The 27616-nt window shown below is 40.9% G+C and overlaps 1 protein-coding gene across 3 annotated transcripts in view; it reads left to right on the top strand.

Annotated features, from left to right (window-relative positions):
• Positions 1 to 27616, top strand: part of APP (amyloid beta precursor protein) — a 200977-nt gene that overhangs the window by 132882 nt on the left and 40479 nt on the right. For 2 of the 3 annotated variants that reach the window (XM_050332717.1, XM_050332719.1), the window contains 5 exons: positions 2314 to 2447; positions 8270 to 8344; positions 9416 to 9574; positions 19453 to 19581; positions 21641 to 21740. In XM_050332717.1, coding sequence (XP_050188674.1) covers positions 2314 to 2447; positions 8270 to 8344; positions 9416 to 9574; positions 19453 to 19581; positions 21641 to 21740 — 597 coding nt within the window. The remainder of the gene's footprint in view (positions 1 to 2313; positions 2448 to 8269; positions 8345 to 9415; positions 9575 to 19452; positions 19582 to 21640; positions 21741 to 27616) is intronic. The other variant, XM_050332718.1, reaches the window with a different exon arrangement.

The following is a 27616-nucleotide window of genomic DNA, read 5'->3' as shown; positions in this document are numbered from 1 at the left end:
AGGATGAGGGAGAGGAGAATCTCTTCAGAACCTGAATGAACCACGGAACTCATTGCCACACCATAGTGTGAATGTTAAATCTCATGCAGGTATTTTGGGGGGAAAAAAATAAAATCAGAGCCACAGAAGAAAAATCCTGCAAGGTTAGTTAAACATTGCAAAAGAGTATTCCCTGCTCTTGCCAGAGGGTGTTGGGTGAGTCCCTGGAAGGGATGGCCTTTGCTTGGTGGCCTGACACACTTAAATTCCTTCTCGCTTTGAAATAACATTTTCCCTTCATTTTCTAAATGCAATTAAAATGCATAATACTTAACTGCAGCTTCAGGAAAGATGAAGATGAAATTGATTTGGTGCTTGAGAGATTAAAAGGCAAAGACACGTAGAACTTCAGAGCATTACAGAAATGTTTTCACTCAGTCTGAGCTTTGGGTGATTTTCTGGAATTTGCTTACACTGGCTGTATCCTTTCTGGCAGGCAGCACTGCACCCCAGCACAAACCAGGTTGTCCTTGACGATGGGTTGTTATCATTAAGAGTTTAAAAAGAAAGAAAATTTCAGTGCTTTTATAACAGTGGTTTGATGTTGTAAGACTAACCACTGAAAATATGGAGTTGCATCCTATTTTGTGTGTCTGGAAGCTTATTTGTCCCTATTTGATTGTTACAGCACTTCAGTAACAAAGTTTACCATCTTACAAAATGTAAACTTGTAATTAAATATTTATGAAATAAATCTAATAATGGCAGGAGGAGTGATGCTTTGCATTCCCTAAGACTTCTCAGTTAGATTTTTTTAATTTGTTGTAGGTTATTATTTTTTTGTTTTGAGACAAGCAAGGCCTTTCCTTTGATCCACTAACTTAGAAAATCCACTGTGCAGTTTATACCAACAACACCCAAAACCGTTCATGCCTTTTGCAGAGAACATATAGAGATACCTCAAATGCAGCAAAAATCCAAAGGATTTCTGTTCATTTTGGATGGGTTTGTTTGATCTGCTTTTAGGGTTATACATCTAAGGAGGAAAAGTTTGGGTTTGGAGTTAAGTTTTTCTTTAAATTTGAGGATATATTTCATTGGATATATTTAATTTTGCATTGTACTTCTAACTAATTGTTTTAATTTTTTTTATTAATTTAGCATAGATGTGCTTATATTTGAACTTGTTTTGAGGGAAGTGGTCATAAATAAATATTGGTTGCTATTACTCATTCTGATCTTCAGATTCAAGTTTGCTTTTGTTGAAGACATTGAGAAACGTTTGGGGTGTGGGAGTATCCTGAATTTTCCCTGCCTGTATTAGTCTATCTACTAAAATGAATTACCTCTGTAAGTGAAGTTCATTATAGTACATATAATCAAACTCATTTAAAAAAAAAAAGTCCTGCACAGCTATGTGTTCAGTCTTTGTTTCTTTGGCAGAATTTTTAAACTAACTTTGCGGTGGTTGAACTAGATGTGACCAAGGAGATGAAACGAATTATATAGTAAAATATTTAGGCACAATATAGTTGAAATAGTTGATCATCAATGGAGAGTTTTTTAATTGCTGTTATGGCCTAGCACAGAAATTACTCTAATTAGTGCAGGGGTTGTTGGATGTCACTGCGTAGTGTGGGAACTGTTGCTCACTTTTCTTGAATTGCCCAAAATGCAAATCTTTCCACTACCGGTGTCACAGGTATCACCCAGTTACCTGACAGGAAAGGCTGGCAATTAGTGCAAACTGGCTGATTATTTTCAGCATCCCTGAGGGGTTTTCTTAATCAAAGTTGTTAGAAATGAAGTAAATATCTGTGAGGCCAAACTGTCACTAACGAAGGATTTGAGATAGTTCATTAACTACTGTGGGGTCTGTAAGTGCTTTAAAATGTATTTGCATTCACACTTTCGAGTTACAATTTACCTTTTAAAAATATGCTAATGTACAAAGCATGTAACTTTGCAAAGGGCTTTCTGCTGGCTTATGGACTTCAGACATTGCTAGGCTTTTTTCCTTACTTGGAATTTTAACTTTGACAGCAGTTTCTAACCTGTTTGAAGAACATTGCTTTGTTCACTCTGAAGAGTTTCTCTTGGTTTATAAAATGGGGTAGGAGGGGAAATCCTGGTATATTTATATATATTTGCTGTAACATGCTCACCTAAAACATGTTTTTATATCTTCCTCTGAGGCTAAATGAATGGCTTTATTTCAATGGAAACTAGAGCAGATGCATCTTGCTTGATACAACTGAATTTTCCCTGTACTGAAGTAGAAATTCTGCTTTTCTTCCCCCTCCCTTCCCTCCCCACCTCTAAATTTCACCCCAGTCCCTACCACAGCCGCTAGCACTCCTGATGCTGTTGACAAATACTTGGAGACACCTGGAGATGAGAATGAACATGCCCATTTCCAGAAAGCCAAGGAGAGACTTGAAGCTAAACATCGTGAAAGGATGTCTCAGGTAAGGGGAGATTTCTGTATTCCTAAATGGTTGAGTTTGTCTGTCAAGTCATAAGATGCTTGTGATCCTTCATCTTCTTCTTTCACAAGGCTTCGTCCAGGTGCTCTGCCAATTTGTAATGCTGTGAACACACCATTTTCTGCCTCTCTGACTCTGTCTGAGAATTCAGCTGCCTGGCACACATTTGTGGTTGGGTCACCACCAATCATAAGTCACTGCAGTTGATTGTGCTGGTTAAAAGGAAAAAAAAAATCTGTTAAAAATTGTTCTCATCTTTGTGGAAGGGTGTTTGTTTTGTGAGATTATTCTTGCTTTTAAGTAAAGAACTTTGCCACTATATTAGTTGCCCTTCCCTTGTGGCAGCTGAAGGATGTGGCTTGTGATGAGCTTTGTTCTCTGTGTGTGTAGAATAGGGCTGTGCCCTGGGATAGTGTAGAATCACATAGGTTCATCCCATGGTCTTGAGCCTCAAGCTAACACAAAATGCATCTGAAGCCAAAGAAAACAGGAAAAGTTGGTGCTTTTGAACTGAAAATCCAAACTGAATCAACCCTTTTATTTATTTTTAACCAAACAGATTTGTGTAGCCTGAAGCTGTACACTCTTTTTAATCCTATTGGACGCTGTAAGAGATAAGTTACCCACTCTCTCAGAAATAGCAATGCCAATAAAGAGTGGTCCCAGTTTTGCTCTAATAACAACAAAGAAAAAATATAACAGATTTAAAGGAAGGCCTGTGGTACATATTTTTTTAGGATGGAACAACCACAAAAAATTAATGTAGTATAATTCAGATGCACTGCATATATCCGTATAGCTAATTTACTATAATTTTTCTTCGTAACTTTGTTCCCATGATGCATTTACAGTGTTTCTCTCTGTTACTGATACATTAACCTTTAGCTCGTGGTGCTATTCTGTAAATGAAAATTTGTATTAATTAAAATTAAATTAAGCTCTTAGTATAAGTCCCTGCTTCCTGGCACTACAGCTGTGCCTGGCACTTTTCTAGTAAATAAGACAGGGCATCTTACCTGATGCTCTCGTCTGATCCGTGCAAGACACATACTGAGAATATGATGCTTAATAGATAGGAAGGTAGATGCTCCTCATCTGCCTGGGAAGTGTTGTAGCACAAATAAGCCATCTCCTCTTTAACTAGAGAAAATAGTACCAATTTAATGAGCAGAAATCTGGAGGATAAAAGAGGCACACAGCCTGCCCAGCAGAGGAGAGAGATCCTGCTCTGGCTGGGCACGTGGAGGGTTGGTGTGTAATGCAGTCACCACCCCATTATTCCTTCCCCTTGAAATAGCATTTTGTAAAAAAGCACTGCAGGGGTGGGCATCCTGAAAGCAAAGGACAGGCAGTGCAAAAGGCATAGTCTTCAGATCCCTGCTGTGGTTTCATGTTTGTCTCCAAAATCCCAATATTTAAAGCTGAGTAATTAAGGGCAGTGTCTGGGTGAACCGTGTATTTTCTGTTTTCTACACAACTGTGTGGGAAAACGCTGCTCAAATGGACAGGCACCCAGAAAACATCACAGAGACCAAACGGCATCGGTGCTCGAGGCCAACAGAATTACCCGGGCAAAGCACTGAGCTGCAGCATCAGGAGACTCGAGGGTAAACATGCTGCACATTTCATGTGTGCATTTGGGCCCCCTCAAATCTGAAGGCTGTGGTTCAAGGGTTTGGCCGGAGCTCACTCGGGTGCCCTCGTTAGCACGGTCCCAGCCATCCCTCCTGTCAGCACTAACGAGCGGCGGGTGAGGCAGGTCAGCTCCCTGCCTCACTGCAGTGTCACTCCTGCAAAAACGACTCAAATAACCAGCTCTGGCCAGTTCAGCAAGTGAAATCAGACCTGGGAAACAGCACCACGATAGGTACATTAAAAATATTAAAATACAGGTATTTCTTTTATTTAATAAAGCAGCAAGTTTTAAAAAAATATTTGATTTGGTGAATACTTTGCGACAGTCAGTTAAGTAATAAAAAAATCAGATGCATTCTATTTCACGTGCAAAATGTAATCATCTAAAGAGTAGGCAAGTTTATCACTAAAAAAATTATATTGAAATGAAATATTTTAAAACACGTCATCAGGGCAAATGCAAATTTATTCTGCATGTCCTCTTTCTGAGATTTCCCTTTGTTTACCATGAAATTCTGACAACTCTTCTTTCTTTTACTCATTATGAAAATGCTCTCACAAGCAGAGACCCAGCTTCAGTCGGTGATTGTGTCTCCTCATAGTTCACAATTCCTAAAAGACTCTTTTACTGGGGTAGTCTGTCTCTGTGCTCCTGGTGCACCTCTGGTTCAGACTCTTTTAATCCCTTCTGCTCTCATGTGTCCGTCCCTTTAGACTGTGGATCATGAAAGTTTTTTGCACCATACCTGAAGCAATAAGGCTTATAAAATTTCCTAGGCAGTGTTGTAAAGAGAATTACATTAACCTACAATTTTAAACTTTTCCCAAGAATAATTAATGCAACCCCCATACCAGGAAAGCTCCATTCCCATGCAAACAGGATAGTCATTCAGTGATTCAGGCATAACCTTTAAATGCTTGCTATTCTCTGACGTATAACAGGGAGAGGTTATGCTAACTTATTGCAAAGTATTGTGGTTCTTGTTTCCTCTTCTGGTACAATTCCCCTTTTCCTCTTTCTCTTTTTAGTTTCTTACCTCCTGCACTGCTCCCTTACTTAATTAGTTGCCACTAAATAGTCTAATGAACCAGATACTGAACCTTACTCAAGGGAGCAGTATATTTATACATTTCTCTCCTCAGACATCTTGTGACGTCCTTGTGTCTTAAATTTACTCTTCTTCTGGCTGTTTACAGTATTTTTGGAATCATAGCATGTAGAGTCCTTATGATAGGAACTTAATGATACCTTCTGTCCTGGAATAGTCTTGCTTCTTGGAAGTTTATTTCCAAAGCAAGTATCTGAAAATATTTCAGTCCTCAACCAGCCTGAACAGGGCTGGTGTTATGTTCAGGATTTTTTTTGTGTCACTGCATGTCACTCCAACATCCTGGAGAGGTCTTCAGCTGACTTTTAGTCCTGGGGCAGTATAGAATCATAGAATGGTTTGTATTGGAGGGGACCTTAAAGATAATTTGTTTCCAACTCCCCTGCCATGGGCAGGGACACCTTCCAACCTGGCCTTGAACACTTCCAGGGATGAGACATCCACAACTACTCTGGGCAACCTGTGCCAGTGCCTCACCACCCTCACAGTGAGGAATTTCTTCCTGATATCTAATCTGAGGATACTCTCTGTCAGTTTAGAGCCATTCCTTCTTATCACTACATCACTACTTTTTTGCATTACATGAAAAAAGTCCCTCTCCTGCCTTTGGAGGCCCCCTTTCAGACACTGAAAGCTTGCTATAAGGTCTCCCTGGAACCTTCTCTTCCCCAGTCTGAACAATCCCAGCTCTCTCACTCTGGCCTCACAGAGGAAGTGCTCCAGTGCTCTGATCATCTTCATGGTCTCCTCTGGACCCACTAAAGCAGGTCCATATCCTTTTAAGTTGGGTCTCAGAGCTGAATGTGGCACTGCAGGTAAAGTAAAGGGATAGAATCCTGTCCCTTCTCCCTGCTGCCCATGCTCCTTTTGATGCAGCCAGGGATGCATTTGTCTTCCTGGTCTGTCAGTGCAGATGGCTGGCTCTTACTTGGTTTTTCATCCACCAGGAGTGGATTCTTCTTTGTGCTTCTTCAAAGTGCTTCTCTGCAGGGCTTCTCTCAGTCTACTCACTGCCCATCCTGTATCGATGCTTGGGATTGCCCCAGTCCAGGTGCAGCACCCACACTTGGCCCTGTTGAACTTGAACCTGAGGTTTGCACGGGCCTGCCTCTCAAGCCTGTCCAGGTCCCTCTGGATGCCATCCCTTCCTCTAGAGTATCAACCACATCACTGAGCTTCGTGTCACTTTGCTGAGAGTGCACTCAATCCTACTGTTCATGTCCCCAACAAAGATGTTAAATAATACCAGTTCATGTACTCCCTACATTCCACCGTCCCTATTACTGTGTGTGGGAAGGCTGTTTCCTTCCTTAAAACTGTCAGGCTAGTGGGATTACCCCCCTCAGTTACAGTCAGGGCTCTTTGGAGAGGTTTAATGATGTTATTACCAGAAAAAGGGTCAAGACTTAATGTGGAACAAAAGCCCCTGACGAAGGTAGGATGCCTTATTGGTGTGACTTTCACCTTCTCAGTAAGCCAACCTTCAGGCAGTCACCTCTGCTCGTCTGATTGCTGTAACCCAAATGTCTGCCATAAATTCTTCTCTTGCAGATATGCTTCTGTGCTCCCGTGTAAAAAATGGGAGTGAATTCCGCTGCTTTCAGTGTAATGAGATTTTTGTACTCTTGATAACAAATGACATTTTCCATACTGCGTCTTTCCCTCTTGCTGACCCCTACAGCCCTATTTCAAAGGAGTCTGCCAGGCACTAAGTCCTGAGTTCTGAAGAAGTTTGACTTTGAAATGGCTTGCTGCTTAAATCTCAATCAGAAGTTGTCATTTTCCCTCCTCAAAGCCACCAATGCTTGAAGAGCCATAAATCTGTGTCTCTTTCATAGATCTGTGCTGTCAACGAGGGAGAATAGGTTTATAAGTGCACAGAGGCCAGGTTATTGAGGCCAGAATTTCTTATTGATGAATAATTTCAGTGATACTGAGTTGATCTGTTTTTGCTATGACTGCTTTGTTGCTGTCTTGAGATATGATCCAGGGCCTGGGGTGAAAAGGAGGATGAAAACTTGACAACAAAATCCCACGTGTAGAGTGCAGGTATCGGTGTGCTGGGCAATCATTAAGGCCTACAACTCTGAGGGATTACATTTCAAGATCTGGGACTTGTAAAAGTCTCCTTTGAGCCCAGGTTCGTGTGGGGTTTTTTAAGGTCACAGGCTCAATCAGGTACCCTGGGACACCACCAGTGCTGTGCATCAAAGAGCTTGATTAGCACTGTGTCTGGAAAACTGGGAAGACTAAGACAGGAACTAAGTGGTGGAGGCTCAACTTGCAAACATGAGGCACAGCAGGTCTCACTTTTCCTGCCTTTGATATTGGTCTTGGTAAAATTTCAGTTATGCATTTGAATTTTGAGCTTTTTTTTTCTCAATTCTCTTTGACTGTTTCTATTAAATGGTTTGAAAGGGTGTGTTTTATTGAGAAGGGAAGTAAAGGAAATGCACGTTGTGAGTAATTGCTTCTGGTACTGAAACTTCTTCTATATTATTTTTCTGTCAGTGTTGTTCTTGAGATATATATTCAATTCTTGGAGCGTTGCTAATACCCCTATTTCTGGACAAGTAGGTGGACTAGCACAAGTTGTGTAATTTTTGATCTGTCCTACCCAAAGGCCAGTTATGCAGCCCAAATAAACTTAAAAAATTTTGTGGTGACAATTAGAATGAGTTGAAATTCACTCATTTTGTCCAAGGATGTACATAAATGGAAGCAGTTTTCTTTCTGTCTGAGGTGAAAAAGGCTCAGTGTGTTCAGCCATGGAGACCTTCACTTCCCTTGCTCGAGGGCTGGTTAACATCTGTGTTGCTTCACAGTGGAGTTGTGAAGGAGGGCTTGGCACGGTGTTCAGGCACAGAAGTACCATCTTTGTTTAATTTAATAACAGGATCCTACCTTTGTTAAATGTTGCAACCACTTTTTTTTTTATAGAGATAAAAGGAGGAGAGGAATGTAGAAAGATGACTCTTGGAGCTGCAGTGCTTGGCTGTTGCTAAGCCCTGAGACAAGAGAGGAAAATAGGAAAGTCACGCTCCTTGTTTTGTTCATTAGGTCATGAGGGAGTGGGAAGAGGCAGAACGCCAAGCAAAGAACTTGCCAAAGGCCGACAAGAAAGCTGTTATCCAGGTAAGGGAAAATGCAACCACAACCTTGCCAGCTGGGGCCCCAGTTAAAATGCAAGGGGTGCTGGGTGTGATGTAATTTTAAAACCTGCTTTCATGGAAATTCGATATTATTCTCTGCTCTTGTTGCTATTTTTGTTTCCAGCTGTTAGTGGCTGCTGAGTCTCTCCATACTTTGCAGCCAGTCCCTGGAACAGCAGTGCAGGACTCGTGACTGCACAGAGGGGTAGAATTTCACTTGAGTTTAGATACGCCTTCAGTGAGAACTGAAAACTTTGTTCCTGTGGGCTCCTATCAAAATTTAGACCATGATAAACTAATACGAGCTGCAGAGTCTAAGCTCAAAGCAGAGATGGAAAATGTGATTTAAGGAAGGGATCACCATCAGTTTTATCTGAAAGAAACCCTCAGCCAAAAATTATTTTGTCCAAAATTATACTATAATTCAAAAATTCTGACAAGCCAGACACTCCTTGAATCCCACTGTCAGATAATATTCAGTACTGCTGGAATGATTTCAGGGCAGATCTATAAAAAGGAAACATTCAGAACCAGATTGGTTTGCAGATTAGATCCCGCAGCTTTGCTCTCTGTGCGTATTACCCAGTCAGTCTTTTCCTCTGTTGGAGTAAGTTTGGGCTCAGTTTTTCTTCCTGGTGGCCAGTTTATAGGGAAATTATAGTGACTGTGTTCAGGTTGGACATTTTCCTCTCCCCATACAGGTTTGCTCATGAGGTCATGATGGCAGGGGTGTACACTTGTCAAACTCCTTCCTGCTCTGGGCACAATTCTCTAGTGCTGAACCTTTGTCATGAGGCAAACAAAGGATTCCTGAACATGTCAGGGATATTTTATTTTATTATTAGATTAATAAAATATGACCAGATGGTTCGTGAATACAGGGCATTGCAGTTCCCACTGAAATCAGTAAAAGGTGCATTCAGGGCAGAGTTCCTGGGAGCCAGACCAGATTGACATGGGGAAAGATTTTATTGGTTTGCAGACAGAGGTGCTCACGTCTGCTGCTCTCTGCTGGTGTCTTCACTGTTTCTGTTGTGACGGATGTTTTTTTCAGCATTTCCAGGAGAAAGTGGAATCTCTGGAACAAGAAGCAGCAAATGAAAGACAGCAGCTGGTGGAGACTCACATGGCCCGGGTGGAAGCGATGCTGAATGACCGTCGCCGCATTGCTCTGGAGAACTACATCACAGCCCTGCAGACTGTGCCACCCAGGGTAAGTGTGGTACCACAACCTCTGTAGCTGTTCAGAATCACTGTGGGGATCACTCCTGGGGGAAAAGGAGGTGTGTCCAGTGCAGTCCAGCCATGGAGCAGGGAGTGTGTGTGTCCCCCATGCAAGAGCTACTACAGCAATTACTTAGTTTGCATAAATGCAGACACAAGCACCCCCTGAACATACATACCTACAGATGGATAGATACATACCTAAAGGTAGTTAAGCAAATGATGTGGCAGTGATTTGGCTCTCAGAAATTGTAGCTGTTCAGGAGAAGGATGAAGTGTCCCTCCAAATGATGCACAGTAAGTTGTCAACATGGAGCTTGAAGACGAGGGTGGTTGTGATTTTCTGTTTTGTTTGTTGAACTGTTGAAATGTTTGGTGAAGGATCTTCTGAGGACTGTTGAATGGCATGAAGACACACACTAGCAATTCAAAGTTGTCTTGTTTGAATGTGATGGCTTTTGGTGGGTGTAAACATTTAAGTTCAGAATGAGGATTGCATGGAATTTCTAATGACTCCATATCTCTGATGCTTGTGTTTGATACCACAATAACTGGTCAGTGGACTCCAGAAGAAGAGAATCTGCACACTGGAAGAGGAGTAAAATGTTTTATATACCTCTCACCTTGAACACTTCCTAGATGGAAAAAAACATTGTTACACTGCTGAGTCTTTTAGTGAGTTTGGCCTCACAGGGAATTACATCAATATGACTAACCTGATTAAATTATGTATTTTAAGTGAATTTCCTTCTGCAGAGAAACCTGCATGTTTGGTGAGCATGGAAAAGTGATCATCATCTTAGTTCTTTATCATCATCATCCTTGAACTTTTTTCTCCACCCCATGGTGCAAAACTCGGTTGTTTTTACCGTGTATGCCAAGTCAAAGGAAAATCTTTTACTTATGTAAAAGTGTCATGGGGAGACTTCATGGTAGTTGTGTGAAGAGTTAATGTGTATTTTTCAGTACAGTAATTTGTGGAAGATGAGCTGTTCTGTATGAAATCGGTAGAGGATGTTATCTGGCCTGAGTGTGATGTGCTTATTATAACCTCTGACCACAGTGAGGGTAGTGAAGGGCTTGGGCTCATCAGGGGACAGATAAGCAAGTTAGAAGCTGATGCAGGTTCCTTTAGGAAACTGGAGTCTGCAGCTCAGAACTGAGTGAGGTGAGAGCATGGACTGGCTGCAGGTCTTGTTTGCTTCCTTGCAGTTGGTTTTGGGCTATTCATTGGAGATGAGGTTTCACATTTGGCTTTAGAGCTAAACTTTCCTGCTGTCAAGTTGAGCCTTGTGCAAATGTAATTCTGTCTGAAAAGTAACCCAGTAAAATGATTTGGTTTCAAACTATGTGTGGATCAGGCTTGCAGCTTGGTTCTGCAGGTATCTGGGGCTGTGAAAGAGGATGATGGGGACCACATATAAGAGCAGAATGGTCTCTAGAGCTGCCAAAATGTGCTGCTTCATTCCTAGCACAGGGGAACTCAACCTTTTATATTTATGGAATGGAGACAATACAAAGTGAACTTCAGCTGCAGAAGTCTAAGGGACAAAAATGTTAACAATAACTTTGGGACCAGAAGAACTTGCATTTTGTGCTTGTGCTGCTTGTAGTCAGCTCCCAGGACATGAAAATTAATGATACATTTCCTGCATCAAAGGGAGAGGCACCAGGCCTGTAAGGCTGTGTCAAAGAGCATGGCTTGATACATGACTCCAGTAGAAGTTTTGAAGGTACTGTTTGAAAGACTGAGATGCATCCTGTATTGAGTATATATCCTATATATATCCTACAAAAGCTAAAAATTCTGAAAGAAGCAAGCAGCAAGCACAGACATAACATGAGCTGAATGTAGGTGCTGCCAAATGGGGACTCATCTCAAAACTAACAGGGGTGAACAGTTTAGAAAATACTATCTTTAAACAAGTCCTTAGTCAGTCATGCTGATGGTCCTGTTCTTGCCTTGGCATTTTTTGGTTGTGTGCTCTGTAGCTGCTGGCAGTCGAGGTGTGTGCCCCTGAACTGCTGGTCAGGTGTGGGTCAAAGCCCATGAAAACACTGACCTTGAATTCAGCAGGAGTATTTGTCTGGTTGTATTGTGAGGATGAAACCTGGGGAGTGATTGATGATAGCTGAATGGCCTAATGAGTTAATCCAGTCCACTCAACTGCTTTGCAGATATGGAGCCAGAAATCTGAATACACTCGGAATCCAAACTTTGCCTGCCTTGCCAAAGAGAAAATGGGATTAATGGAAAATTCAGCTCTGATAGCCTAGCTATATTTTGCTCTGGCAGTTCAAACCCCTTTTCACAGCCTTGAAGTTACATGGTTTGCTATTAGTATGTTTACTAAAGAAGTAGATTCTCAGTATTTAAAGTGATGGAGGCTCTTTCTCTAGAGTTGTAAGGACAGAATCTGGGTTTAAATTAAAAAATAAGTTAGGCTTTTTTATTGAAGTGTTGCACACACCCTAAGTCTGGTGTGTATGGATATATATACATAGTTGTATATATGTGTGTGTGTACAAAGAAGTATTTCCCATGTGCTGTTTAATAACTTGGACCTATTGCCTTGTACTTGAACATCTCCCAAGATTTACTGGACTTCTGGCAGACCACTTGAAGCAGCAGGATTTAATTTTATTCTTGGATGTCTAGAAAGCCATGACCACTCCTTGCCTGCAGATCGGTTTCCATATGTGTACAGTGAGTCTGGCACTCCCGGTGTCATCAGACTGATCATGGATGTGATAGATGGTTCTCCATGAATGATGAAATCCTTGACCTGCTGAGACCTCCTGTTTTCTCTGTGTGCACAGATCATGTGGTGCTTGTGTTCACTGGGTAGTTTCTCTTCAGGGGAGCTGAAGAGAAAATTCTCTGTCTGGAGAAGTCCCTGAGCTATGGACAGAGGGTAGTCAGTACATTCTTGCCTAGCAACTCAGCTGTTTTCAGTGCTGTTCTACCTAAAATGCGTAAGTCTGTGAATCCTTTATGAAGAGCTTCTCTATCAGACCAAAAACTGTAACTGCAGGGGTTTTTCCTCCGTGTGTTACATGGAGGATTGCCCAGTGCCAGTGTCAGAGGTGTACCTCAGAGTACCAGTCAGGGCAGCAAGGGAGGCAGGGAGCATGCAGAGAGGAAATTGCATAGCTTCGAGGTCTACGAGAAAATAAATTTGAGCAAAACCAAATATTTGTACTCCTGTTCTCAGAAGCACTGTCATGCAGGCTGCCCAGAAACTTAAAATTTGATCCTCATCCTTGATTCGTGATCCAGCTTAGCTGTGCTGCTCTACTTTGTTGCCTTTGAAAATGGGGTGCAGCTGTTCAGTATCCAGTGTCAAAATACTGTATTGTTTCATCCTGCTTGATGGGCTTACTACAGAAAGGGAGGATTAGTGGCAGCTGGAAGCAATATGCCTCTAGTTTTTTAAACAGTTGGAAATTTTCCCCTTCATTTTGCAAGTTAAATGGGGGAATTCAAATCCATCATTCTCTGTGAGGAGATTGATTCTGTAATTTGCTTGTATTCCCTCTTTCACGTGCATGTCAAATTTTGGTGGATTTATGTCTCCCTTTTAATCTTTGTTGGTAAGAGAGGCACATTCTCCATGGGAAGCTGGTGGTAGGGGACAAAGAGAAGCAAAAAAGAAATCCAGCTCCTAGTGATGAAATAAAGGGTTTCAGAGAAGGAAAACATACAGGAAAACTTTGAAAGGTAATTAATTAACCTCTTTACTTTGTGCATAGATTAAAGTGAGCATTTCATCATTAAAATCAGCTTTAAATGCTTCTTTTCTAATTCAGCAGTATTTTACTGAAATGTAAATTCTTGCTGAACAGAGCAGGATCATTAAGATCAACCCTAGCATGTACATTAATACATTAGAATTTTTTCCATGTGTTTGGTTTGGTTTTTTACTTCGGAATTTTGCTTTCAGAATTTGCTCTGGTACCTTTGTGCTGTGGGAGCAGTTTCTCTTCACAAGAGAGCACAGCACGGCTTGAAACTAGTCAAGTTTGGCTATTTGGTTAGGGAAGAGGAATCTGCAGAGGGGCCCATGCTCAGTGCCTCAGTGTTTGGGAAGATCAAACCCCTTCCTGAGTCCAACAAGGTTGCTGTGGAAATATGCAGTTGGAAGGAGGCCAAAGCACTGCTGCTGATCTAGTGATAAAAATCCTCCTGTGCAGCAGGAAAGAACAGTCCAGCTCTAATACTCCACCCTTTAGCTCTGCTCCTCCAAATCCATAAACTTCCAGCTGTGGAATTTCGCACATACACTTAACTTTGTAGGATTTTTGTGAAATAGCACGGATTTCAGCTCTCATTTTAAACCAAGTCAGATTTCAACAAACATGGTCACCTAACTCCATTTTCCAGCACCTTCTGAACCTTCTATGTGACTAAATCCAGAGTGTCGTGTTTTAAACCCTGTGAGGTTTGTTATATCTGGAATTAAGTGTTTTAAAAGAGCGAGCAGAAACAAAATTTATCTTAATTTGTCAAAGTTCGGTGAGTTCAAATACCGAAAAGCAAATAATATATTTAATCAAATACTGTTTTCATTTTATCTGGCCACAGGAAAAGTCCTTGGCAGGGGAGGCAAATGGAAGTTTTAGGTAGCAATGTATCCATGTGTTTGTGATATGTGAGGTGACATGTTTTATTATAAATTAGCAGAAATCATGAGAAGGCATCTTTAACTCCACAGGACAGGTAGCTGGATAGGGGTTTAGTTGTCTTTCCCACGAGTAAAAGTCCTGCATTCATCCTGTCCAGCCTTTCTTGAATGTTTCTAGAGTTACTCCTCTTAGGTGAAACATGACCTGCTAGTCAATAACGTAGCAGGTAAAATATACTGAATGTGGTGCACAAAGTATTCCTCATAGTGAATGAAAAGAAGCAATTGTTGCTCATTGCAGGAGCAGTAATCAGAAAATTCTGATTGATTTTCCTCTAAAGGCAAGATTAAGTAGCACAATACAGCATTGTGAAACTTTCCTCTCTGATTTAGAGTGAATTTTGATCAAAAATGACAAGCCAGCTCAGAATTTCCTATGGAAGTTCCGTGGCACAGAGCCCGGAAGTTGTATTTTCAATACACAGAAGTGCTTTAATTTTTATGTGGTTTCTCTGTAGTATTTTGGATTTCCTTGAGGAGAGTCTAAGTTAGATTTTAGCAATGCAAACTGTATTTGATGTTTCCATTTTCCAAACTCAGTGAAACTGTGCTGTTTCATCACTCCCTTAAAATCTGAAGTAGAAGACCAGGAGCAGTGTAGAGATCATTGTGGGGAAGGGCATCTGTGTGGTTCTGTATCCATATTTATAAGTGCCTGTGTATATGTAGCTTGCTAAAAATAAGGTTTGGGGCATTTCAGATCTCCTGTGTGATTCCTTTATGGGGATGACCTTATCTCAATGCTGATGCCACCCGAAATAAAGACATTGGATTATGGAGTCAGTGGGTCTGGAACTTACCACCAGGTAGCTAAGGAGCCATCAGTGTTTTCTGTTTCATTTGGCTTGTGCCCTGTGCAGCTGAAAACCTGATAACCAGCTTCAGGAATGCCTGGTTGAGCTTTCAAAGCAGGGAGTTGCAGGGCAGGTACCTATGCCCTGGCGCACATATACATATAAAATCGCAGAAAGAATTGTCTTCCAAATAAAAGACAACACATATTCTATGCAGTTTTATGTAGAAAATCAGGTTTTAGTGGTGCATTGTCAGCCTAGGTAGTCTACATAGCCCACATACACAGTCTGTGAACCTGTCCACTTTGTACCAAATGTATTGAATGCATGCAAGTCCCAACATACTCGTGAAAACTTTATAAAATAATATTTTGACAACATTCTCTAGCATAAATAGGATTTTTAACTGACAGCTAAATTACCTGCAGACATGAGTACATCTGCTAGGCTGTCATGATAGCTCATACAAGGGCTACGATCGATCTGTGCTGTTTTAGGTAAAAAGCAACTGTTTGAAACTGCTGAGAAAGGGGAGCTTTGAAATGAGTTTCATGGGCAGCAAGTGGTGTGACAGTGTGTGCCTAAAATAGCTGGAAGCACATGATGGTAGCATTCACACTGGTTCATCCTGGATTGGCCACTGCACACCTGCACCCCGTGTGTTTGTGTCCCTTTTTTCTGCATTTGCCTGGATAGTGAGTGTGTGCCTTGACACTGGATTTAAGCTTCTTGCCAGCCAGTGCAGTTTTTTGGAGTACTCAGTAGCCAGTGTTATTCCCAAGTGAACAGCACTGCTAATGAAATAAAGTGCATTTTGGTGTGGTGCTGTATCCTGTTGCTTAGGAAGTCGCTGGCTACTAAATCACAGTCATCAACATCATCAGTGGTATCCTGGCTGCTTTCAGGGGAAGACTGGAAAAAAAAATAAAAAGGAAACAACTGAACAAAACAGGCACAAACCACTGAAAATAGTGGAATTACTTCGTGAGGCTTAGGTAGCCCCTGGTGGCTGATCCAAGTTAGTTTGTCTGTGAGATGTTTTTTTATTAAACACACACAGTTTTCCCTGGCAAAAAATGCAGCAGCATTTCAAGTGCTGGACCCAGAATTTTTTAATGAAGTTTGGTGGTCGGTACATTATTTATGAGGAGCAAGAGGTGCCAGGCTGGCCCAGGGATGTGTCAGCCATTTGTTCTTCTGCCACAGACAATGTCAGAGCTGAGGCCTTGGGAACTTAATTTAGCTGATAATAGCATAGCTTTCATTTATAATTTAGTCTGAAGGTTCTGGGCCAGGGTCGAAGTAATAGATGGCTGTGAATATAATGGCTTCACACACAGGGTCTGACTGCATCTCCTCAGCCTGTGGTGCCTTTCCCCACCTCTGTGCTTGACCTTGGCTGTTCCTTGTGGTCCCTCTGTTCCACCATCACAGGAATTCACATCTCTGCTTGGTGTATTAGATTTTGGGGCTAATCCTGCTGAAAGTATCTCTGCAAAAAGTGTCTGCGATTTTAAAACAGAACCAGTTCACTCAATAATGACATTTAAAAGAAAATATGTATGAAGTACAATCCAGAGGTAGGACTTGAGGTGAGGTACTTTTGCTGATCCAGGAATTAGTTAAAACTTTGCAAGCAGCAGTAGGTCTCATGGTTCTCAGCACTGAGAAGAAAACAATCAATTAATTTTTTTAATATTTTTTTGCTTTCTAAGTTACATTCAGCTGTAGAATGTGGTCCTTGTTTATGGTAGCTGCCACAGTGGGGTATGCAAAGCAATGAGCAATGTCACACGCTTTTAGGCCATGTCAGATCAGCGTTTAAAACATGCATATGGACAGTTATAAAAACAAAGCACAAACTCTCTAGGTTTATATTCCTACCCACAGCAAGTTTCTAATGTTTTGGGGTTTTTTTCTGCTTGAGAAAAAGCAGTCTCTGCTTCTGTAAGGAAACACTTTTAATATTCTTTCTGCATTGTCCCAAACTTGAATTATGGATTTCTGCTGCCATCACAGGAAGATTTCTTGTCCAGACATGCTAGAGGCATGCATTCATTTCTCCTTTATAGTGATAATTTTGGGACATTTCTCAATGTTATTAAAGGCACTTAAGGTGGGCTGCTTGGGCCTGGTACCCAAGTGACTACTGCTGTTAGTGGTATTTGACAGGTATTTTCAAGATTGTTGCCCTGCTAACAAGCTACTTGTAAAGTTTCATTGACATATTGCAGTGAATGCAAACACACTCTAGGAAAACAAAAGCTATTCTCTTCTGGTTTTAAACACGATATTTCATTTGGAATATCTCTTAAAAAATAGAAATTAATCATTTTCTCTCCAGTCTGCCTGAACCGGTTACCTTGATGTGTCTTGGGGGCAGGGAAAGCTGAATTACCAGGAAAGGTAACAAAAACTTAAGAATTCTCTTCTTGTTGTTAAACTTTCTGGTCTTCCAGCCTTCATTTCTATAAAGCTTTAGAGTTGGTGTTTCAGTTGTTTGGCTTTTACCACAACATTATGAGGATTACTCACTTTTCAGCATTTGTCCACAGTTTCTTGCAGCATCATCCAAGGGTTGATGATGAGGTTGGCTTTGGGGGCTTGGAGTTACTTTCCTCATGAGTGAATTTTCTGTAATGGAGCCACTAAATTTAATTCTCTGGCAGGAAGTGGCTTCATATCTCTCTATTTCTGTCTGTCTGACAGATCTTCTGCAAATAACCTTTGGGTTACTTTCCTCAGAGATATTTAAATCTGTTGCTTCTCTTAAACTTGAAGGGGTTTTTAAACCCTTTGAGCTCCCTAGCTTAGTATTAATTTCTCATGTAAATGTTAAATTAGTTTAGGCTCTATATTTGTCCATGGATCTAAGTCTTAAAACTTCAACTTCGCCCACAGTGCTTCCTGTTTTGGAAGGCTGTGCACAGAGCCTCTGAAACTCATTTTGTCACTTCCACACGTTCTTCCCTCTGTCACTGCCAGTGCCCAGACCAGCTGTCCACCACTTCTGCTCATTCTTTAATCTGCTGCACAGTAAGGTCACCTTTCCCTGTCTTCTCACTGCTCAGCACCTTCAGGTAGGATGTACAAGTGCAGCACCACAAGTGGGAATGGAGGGAGAGAGTGTCGATTTCCAGAATCCATCATAAACTCTGAATTAAAAACTGAATGTCTTAGCTGGATGCTGGAGAATGCTTCCTGGTTTGGCTCTCTGTTATTGTGCAGAGCAGGAAATTACACAGGAATACACATCTTAACCTTCACTGTTCTGTCATCAGTCTGTGTATATTTTCAAGTTCCCTTCAGCTACACACCTTGTCATTGTATTCAATTATATGCCCTAAGGCATATATTTAATAGCTTTTACTAATTAAAATCACTTGCAATATAAACATAGGCTTAAGATTTTTACAAGCTCTGGCACCTAAGCTGAGAAACTTCAGAAGACCAAGAGGGTCTTTTCTTAGGCTTTTCAGTCAGTTGAGTGTTCTGGATGTGTATGTTCTGTATCTCAGCCCAGTGGTTCCTTTCCTCCTCGTTTTCTCCCTGGGGAAGTGGCAGTAGTGACAGGGCAAGAGCATCTTGATTTTTTTTTTTTTCTTCCTTCTTAAAAGTTTTGCAGTCAAGTCTTGTGATTATTCATAGAATCACAGAATATCCTGAGTTGGAAGGACCCACAAGAGTCATCAAGTCCAACTCCTGGCCCTGCACAGGACACACCCCAAAATACACCATGTGCCTGAGAGCATTATGCAAACACTTCTTGAACTCTGTCAGGCTTGATGCTATGACCACTTCCCTGGGGAGCCTGTTCCAGTGCCCAGCCACCCTCTGGATGAAGAACCTTTTCCTGATATCCAACCTAAACCTCCCCTGACTCAGCTTCAGGTCATTCCTTTGGGTCCTGTCACTGGTCACCACACAGAAGAGATCAGTGCTTGCCCCTCCACTTCCCTTCACAAGGAAGCTGTAACTGCAATGAGCTCTGCCTTCAGTCTCCTCCAGGCTGAACACACCACTTCAGAGTAGAGCAGAACATTCCTTGGCTTAGCAGTGCTTTCACATGGTCTTCCATGCAGCAGTTGGGCAGGTTACTTTCTGGTTCGAATCTGAACATGCACTTTCTGTTTACTGTTTATAAAAGTTAACCAGCTGTAATTTTTTCGTTGCTGAAGTTTAACTGTAGTTGACAGATGTTGATATTGGTTGAGTATCCAGCATAGTAGACCACGTGTGGAGAATCCTTGAAATGCTTCCAGCGGAGTCCAGGTTTCAGCAGATTTTCTGAGAGGACTTTGCCTAGTGGTGGTGAAGGTCCAGTGCAAGGAACTAAAATATGTGCTGTTCTGAACTGATGGTTTTTTTCCCCTATTTCTTTCCTGTAGCCTCGTCACGTGTTCAACATGCTGAAGAAGTACGTGCGTGCTGAGCAGAAGGACAGACAGCACACCCTCAAACACTTCGAACACGTCCGCATGGTAGACCCAAAGAAAGCTGCCCAAATCAGATCTCAGGTAATCCCCACTGAGGGTTAGTGTTTGTTCATAACCACTGTGAAATTTCTGTCAACCTGTTTTTTACCAGCTACCCGACTCCTTTCTGTGGACAGCTCTATATGCAATCAAAAACCATCTGCTCTCCATCAGAAGATTAGGGCAAAGAGATGTAGTAGTGTGGGTATGATTTTTCTTCTGAGAAGAACCGGAAAACAGGTTTTCTGTCTACCCAGACAGCGAGTCAGCCATGGGCATTTCCTGAGGAGTCTTTTAGAGCATTAATGCTGCGAGCCTTCATTAATGCTTTGGTAAATAATACCTCTGGGAAAACATCAGTAGTAGATTTAGCAACCACACATGGTCGTACTTCCCTCAGCTGAAGTGGCAGAACAAGAAGTCCTGTAGCCATCTGACTGCAACCAACCTTCCTGCAGTCATTGCAGAGGTACTTGTAATGTCTGTAAATGTGATTACTGCAATGCACTTGAGTTTAATGTGTTCTTTTAAAATAGACACTAGTTCATGGCATTTTAACTGCCGAATGTTACTGCAGTCCTCAATGTGTATGTTTTGGAACAGCTTTTATGTTGTCTTCATAAATCATGGAGGGTAAGAAAGCAAAAAAAACCAAAACCCCCAAGACTGAAGATGTAGCTGGCTTTCAAAACAGCAATTAAAATTGAAGGCACAATGGATAAGCTGTAAAAACAGTGTGCTGTAATCTGTGGAATCTGGTGCTGTTCCCTCTGCAGGATTCAATGGCAGGCACTGTTCCAGCCACGGTTTTTGAACTGACTGGTATTGCTAAAAGCCAAACCCATGTACTTCCCTGAATGGCAGATTAGATTTCTCAAACATCTATTTCAGCCAGATGTGTACAATCAGATCGTGCTACCTTGAAATGACTGGAGTTAGAAATACACCCTTCCAACTGTCTTCTGCTGTGACTGTTGCCTTTGTCTTGTCTTAAGCATCTAACATGACTTAGTTTCTAAGTCACTGGATTGTTTTAATAGCAAAATCCAGTGCTGGTTGTGTGGCAGCACAGGTGAATGGAAACTGGTATTTAAAAACAAGAAGTGAAGTGTGTTGCTTAGTATGTCGTTATAGGAATGGGTATTGATTCACCATCTTTGTTTCTTGAATTGGTCAGAAGGTTGGGAAATACAGACTGGAGGATCTGTTTGTAAAGTTTTTTTTCCAGTGGAAAATGAAAACCAAAATATTTTGTTCAAACCCATAAATACTGTATCTGGATTTGAAGAAATCATATCGTTGTTTAATTAAAATCGCTTTCTACATATCATTTTCCTTTTTAGGCTCTAATTACCCTGTCAGCCTTCTAAGACTTCTAAAATGCACCTCTAGTTCTCTTTCTGCTGAAGGCAGGTGATACTTATGGAGAGTACCCTGGGGGAGCATTTATCATGGGATGTCGTGACTCAACCCTAGCAATGTGAGGGCACCTGAGGCAATAGAGATGTAATCACATGAGGCAATGCAGCAATGCTTCTGAGTAGAAATATTTTTGTTTTCAGCTGAAAATGCTGGCCAATGTTTTTACAAAGCTTTTATTTTTTTTCTTCCCAGAGAGCTGTTTGTTTTTGCAATATTGGGATTTAATAAATAAATAAATAAATAAATAGAACCAAACAACTGAAACCCTTTGATGCAGCAATCATTGCACCTCACTCGGTTTGCGTGTTCTGTGAAGACTTAAGGGTATGGGCAAATGTAAATGGTGTTGCAAGATGAATGAGGCTGTGGATTTCTGCCACAATAGCTGCTTGTGTACATGCTCTGCCCCACAGCAAATGTAAATCCCTATTTTAATAACTGCATTCCCATGGGATTTCAGGTAGTTGCTGTGGAAGAGCATCTACAAGCTATTTTTCGTGGCAGCTGTAGGTGAGAGGTGAATTTTGTAATGGATTTGACAGTTTCAGTACGTAGAGCATTCTGAAATCATATGCACAGAACAAGTGAAAAAAATCTTGCTGTCTATAACCTATAAAATTTGTGATGATGCCAAATTATCCACAGTATTCCTCTCCTTAAAATACGTTTGTTTCCGTAGGTTATGACACATCTACGTGTGATATATGAGCGCATGAACCAGTCTCTCTCCTTCCTCTACAACGTGCCTGCTGTGGCAGAGGAGATCCAGGATGAAGTCGGTATGCAAACTATTAATGTGGAATAAGGAATAGATTTCTGTGATGAAAAATTACCACCAAAAGCTAAAACACATCATCTCATTTTTCCTATTGATACACTGTCCCAGCTGGAAAATAGAGTAAACTTGCCAATGTTCATAAATTTTAAATTAAATTGTAATGAACATTTGGAATAGAAATCCTGTATAACACATGCAGTGGCATCATCACACTGTTGTATGTGCCTTCCCTGAAATATGTTCACTAACATATGGAGCCTCCATGCCACAGGGGTATAGCTCTTGACAGTGAGATTTAGCAAATCCTTCCTGGGTTTGGATACTTAACTTACATGATACTTAACTTACATCATCTGATGTAGGTGTTTTGGAAATCCCACAGCTAAAAAATTGGTTGCAGACCCAAGCATCCAAGAGAACTGTAAGTATCAACCTGACAATAGCCTAATGGTCATGTGTTTAGTTCTTGGTTAGTTGGGCAAATGGATATCTCCTCCTCCCCATGTCCAGCACATGATCTGGGCTGTGGATGAATCAAGTAGCAACAGTCCCATGCTTGCATCTTCCCTGAGTGCTGTCACAGCAGATAGCTGGGAGGGAGAGTGGCCTTTCCTTCCCTCCAGGTTCACATTGCTAATGTGACTCTTCAGGAAAAATAACACGTGGTTAAATGTAAAGGCAGGAGGTGGGGCAGGCATTGTCTTTGGGACAGCATTTTTCACAAGATGTGTGAGTGGCACATAATGGATTAGTTTCACAAATAACCAGCCTCAGCTGACTAAATAAATTATTGATTTCTTTAAAACACAACGGTGGGAGGCATGCCTCTGCAGTAAGGATTAGGATGCATTTAGGACACAGGGAGGGGATGAACAGGGAGTAGCAGTGGATTCATTTGCCCAAAGCATAAGTTAGGAAGGAGATGTGCTTTTACTTGTGAGGTAGCTTGAGAGGGCGGGGGATGAGATCAGGAAGCTGTGGAAGGAACATGGAGGAAACAAAAAGATAACTGGTTAGTAATTATCCTTCCCCATGTGTTTCCGTGCTCCACAATCATAAGGCTCAATCAGCAATCTCAGTCTGTGAGTGTAGAGTCATTGGGGGAGGAACAACATCTTATTGATGATTTGAAATCATATTATTTCTGTAGCCAAGATGTCAATACTGTTAGGTCTTTGAGATGCTCAGTTTGTTTTCCTTTTGCACTGCTATCATTCCCTTGAGGTTTTTGCTTCAAGTTTCAATTTATTCTATTCTTGGTAATGTTAATACTTGTTGGTGAGAGCATTCTTCTAAATTTTCTTCTTCTTTCAAAATACCGAAATGGAATGGGAATTTCAGAGTCTTTGAAGTGACATGAGAGCAAAAGTCTGTTAACTGCTGAGTGGTTTACAAAAATCTCACTCCTAATCGCAAATGTAAAACTAATTTTTTTGGGGAAAAAAGAGCCTAAAATTAGCAGGATATTATTTCCTAATAAGATGAGAGCAGCTAAGAAATCTCAAAGAAAACGTCTGTCACAGTCTCTTGAGTAGTTTTTTCCCTACCTTGATTTTTTTTTAGGCTGTGCTAAAAACTTTTCAAAGCATTGCAAAGTTTAAAGCAATGAAAATGAAGTTCTCATACTGGGAGTTACTAAGCAGCACAAATTAAAGCACTATCAGATCTGGATAAAATACCAGATCTAGATAAAATAATTCTCAGTTATGAGAAAAAAGCACAGTGTCTTTTAGTATCAGCATTCTTCTCACTGGTAACATTGTGTGTATGCTTGGTTTTACATGTTGATTTTAATGAAAGTTTGTGGAGGTCATTCTCTGTTAAAGGAGACAATATTCTTCTAGTTTTGAGCCCTGATCATCCTGATTCAAATTCTGTTCTGAAATTTTTTAATTTCTAAGTCTCTGTGCTCTTTCTAAACCCATGGGAAAGGACATCTATTACAACTGCAGAATCTGTGGAGAAGTAAAATTCTAATAAAATTACACTTTGTAGAATTCCCAAGAAATATTACAATCTCATCAAAAAGACAAATGTTTCACTAAATACCTTTTGTTTAGAACCATTGACTTAGAAATTCTGAGTCAGCAGAAAAGTTGAAAAATAACCTAGGTGAGAACATCTCACACACACAGTGTCTGAATAATAAATTACATGTAAGGAGACATGATTGAAAATAATTTTAGTTCATTTTCTTTGTGCATTATAGTTTCAGTTTCTAGTTCCACTCTTTACTGCAGAGATCTTCATGAACTGTTTTCACCTTGAGGAGTGAACAGTCTTTGCTTTAGAAGGCAGAGCTCTGACAAGGGTAGTTTTTCCTTAAATTGAACAAGTAACTCTATGAGCAGGAAAATAAATGAGATCTAATTTGCTGTGCATTTATACGATGGGTTCAATTCCTCTTACATCTAATCAGGTGCTGTTTCTTACTAGATTTTTCCCACTGCTAGAGATACTAAGACTTGTTTTGCACAGTTTCTCCATAGCAGTCGTTGACAAGTTTGAATCTTAGGTCTTGGAATTTATTTTTTTCTTTTTTTTTTTAGAAACTAAACTAGAAATACATGAAAATTTCCCTCATGTCTTCCAGGCAGTCCATTGCCAAAGTAGTAGTATCCATGAGTAGTAGGTGGTGTTTTGTCACTGAAAGATAGATGTACTTGAAGATAAGGTGCACATTTGTAACTCCTGTCTGTTCTATTTGATGTCTTTCTGCTGAGCAATGAATTTGCATTGTATGAAGTAGTTTCTGGAGTTATTCCTGGGGCATAGAAGCTGCATAGAGAATGTTTTCTTCAACAATCTGAAGATTTTTTTGATTGATGCTTGGTGATCAGGTAAATTGCAGTCTAGCAGTTGGACATTTGAAGTTCCCTTTAAAAATACAGGCTATGTTTGAAGTTCCTGCCTCAAAAGGCAGGTTTACAGCCGTGCTTTTAAGGTGCAGAATCCAAAACATTAAATTCAGCTTCTGTGCTAAAAGCAGGCTTTTATGCCTCTTAAAACAGCCTTTTCTTGTTATTTCCATAAATCCAGGAGAGATGGTAGCAGGAAGTCAGGGTAAAATTTAAGAGTTATAGTCCTTATCTGCAGGTTTTCATCACCAGCTCATGTCGACCAGCTTTAACAGCGAGTGTTGTTGTAGGAGCACTTGGATACGTGGGAAGACCCACAGCACTCCCAAGGGTAGAAAGCAGCACTGTAAGTGAGGATTTTCTTGCTAAGCATTTGACCAGTGTATAGTGTGCAAATGCCCCATTAGGGTGACAGGCATGTATTGTAGCAGCGGATTCCAGATGTGTGAGGAATGATGTTGCTGGTTGTGTTTTATTCATGTTGGGGCAGGTCAAAAAGGGCCAGTATTAGAGCTGCATAAGGTCTGTCTGACTGTGACTGTTCTGACAAAGCTTGGAAAGCATAAGCAGGTCATTTGGGTAGGAGGCCATTTGGCATTCTGGCTGCAAGTGATTTCTCAAGGGGCAGTGATGCAAAATCTGCTAAAAACCAGGTCACTCTCAGCAACTGATGTAGTTCTTGGCTTTAAGTGGGGGTTCTCACGAGCAGGAGTATGCCCCAGGAATAGGAGAGTGGCACAGAAAATCTGAGAAGATACATTTATTTGCACACTGTAGGTATTTGCCTACCTAGGTATTTGTACTCACCTTTTCCCTCTGATAAATCTCGTATACTGTTTAATATGTATAGAAGCCCAGAGAGAGCAATATCAGGCTTTAAGAGAAATCAGCAGGTCCTTTGAACACATCCTGCTTTAAATCCTTATTTGATTAGACTGCTTATCCATGTATGTAAAAGGCAATTTATTGCTGGGAGTGGCACAGCAGGCAGAGCTTCTGAATCAGAAGCTACGTCAGAGCTTTGTGCATCAACCACATGGGCAGGCAGTGAGCTGAATTTTTAATTCTGTCTTTGCTGCTCATTTCCAAACTGATGTCCTCAACTTCATCCTTTCTAGCCCACCACTGATGAAATATTCAGCACTGTGTTAATACCACACCAGTATTTTACCTAAGATCAGAAATACTCAGTTATGAGCAATAAGTAAAAGAATATTGCTGCTTCTGTGCCTTGGCAAATAAAATCAAGCTATTGTTATTTTATTATTCTATTCCACTCTGCCTGTCTTGTTCTTCTGCAGCATGTTCTGGAAGCCACACTCACATTACATAGCTAGAAGAGAGTACAAACCCAAGCAGACCCCAGATCACAAAATCTGAATAAGACATTTGAACAATACATGCCTCTTGACGTTTGCCTTACAACTTCCTGTGAAGATATTTGCAAGTACTTTTAGAAAAAAGACAAGCTACAGGCTAAAGGTGTCTGAAGACTTGCTTTCTTATAACCCTTCCTCTTTAACCATCAGGCCCCAATACCGGTTGGTGGAGGGCCAAGTTGGCTGTGGTCTTTCAGCATGTATTAGTAATCAGTGATTACTTGTTTCTAGCTGCTGGTTCTGACCTGTAGTCCATCCACAGCCTTTCTGCATTTCTTGCCATGAGTTGAATGAGGATGCTGTTGTCCATTCATTCTTCTCCTTAAGAACTTTGAGGGCATTAGTGGCTTGCTGCAGGCTAACAGTCCAAACCAACCACCATTGTGGTTTGAGGGCTGATATTGCAAAACTGAAACAGGCCCTTGGGGGCTTTGCAAAAAAGGAGTTCTGTGTCTGTCCTATGTGGTGCCATTGCTTTTGTGATTTGTTGTCTTCATCCTCTTCCTTAAAATACTACATTTTGAATATTTAATTAGTAATGTCTTTCAGACTGCAATGGGACTTCTCAGTGCCTCGTTTTTCTGTAACTCTTCCTTGTACTTTCTGTCTTGAGATTTAGCTGAAGGGATGAATTCTACTTTCAAAACTATATCAGATCTTGAAGCAATGCTTAGGATTTCTGAACCTTTATTTGAAGTTGGGTCACCATACCAAGATATCAGAATAATGAAGGGAAGTCGACATACATTTAATGTCTCAGTAGCTTGTTAAAAGGCTGTTGAAAGGTTTCCAAGGGTATTCAGATGAGATTGTACAGAATGGTGTAGTTCTTACCAAATAAGAGAAGTAATTACCTTATGATTCAATTAGACTAGAAAATTTTTGAAATTTCTTTTTGTTTGTGCAGTTCTAGCAGTTCTAGGCTACTTCATGGGACCCAGTTCTAGTCTTCCTCAGAGCAGAGGCAAAAGTCCTGGTAGCAGTTGATCGATGCAATAATGTCATGCATCAGTGTGCTTATAATGCCTTTTTTTATTATTATTCTGGTGAAGTAAAATAGTGTTGTTGAAGCATGGCTAGATGAATTAACACTCTAGGATTTATGTGTAGTGGGATAGACCAAGTTCAGTGAACTGGCATAGAGAAAGATAAGGAATTATCATCAGTGGTGTTCTTCCTTGGGACAGTTGGGTTTTGCACCAGTTGACAATTATGCTTAATCCAGCCAAGGTAAATCCAGTGTGCAGCTGCAGTAGTTACAGAAATCCATAACTGAGACAGGTTGGACCATTCCTTTTAAGATTTATACTTTCTGCCATTCTGGACTTCAGTGGAATTGTCATTTCTAAATTGCCCCAGGCACCCAGCTAATACTGAGTAGGGTATTCAGTTTTGGGCACAAGGAAATGTCATCTTTGCCAAACCATAAGTATTGAACTTCCACCCTCGTCTCTTAAAAACAGGCACATTTTTCTGTGGCAGCAAGTCTTCCGCCGAGATTTGTTGGGTATGTCTGCAGCACACAGAAATTTCTCAATAAACTTTAAACAAGAGTTTCTAGAAGTAGCACAGTTAATGTGTAGGTCTTGCCAAAGGTTCTGTAAAACCTGCCTGCTAGTTCTCAAGAGGCTGCTTGGTGT

Source organism: Myiozetetes cayanensis, unplaced genomic scaffold, assembly GCF_022539395.1.
Source record: "Myiozetetes cayanensis isolate MyiCay16 unplaced genomic scaffold, myiCay2020 scf5-8, whole genome shotgun sequence".
Lineage (NCBI taxonomy): Eukaryota > Metazoa > Chordata > Aves > Passeriformes > Tyrannidae > Myiozetetes > Myiozetetes cayanensis.
Note: the sequence above shows the minus strand (reverse complement) of the source record. Positions and strands in the feature narration are given on the sequence as shown.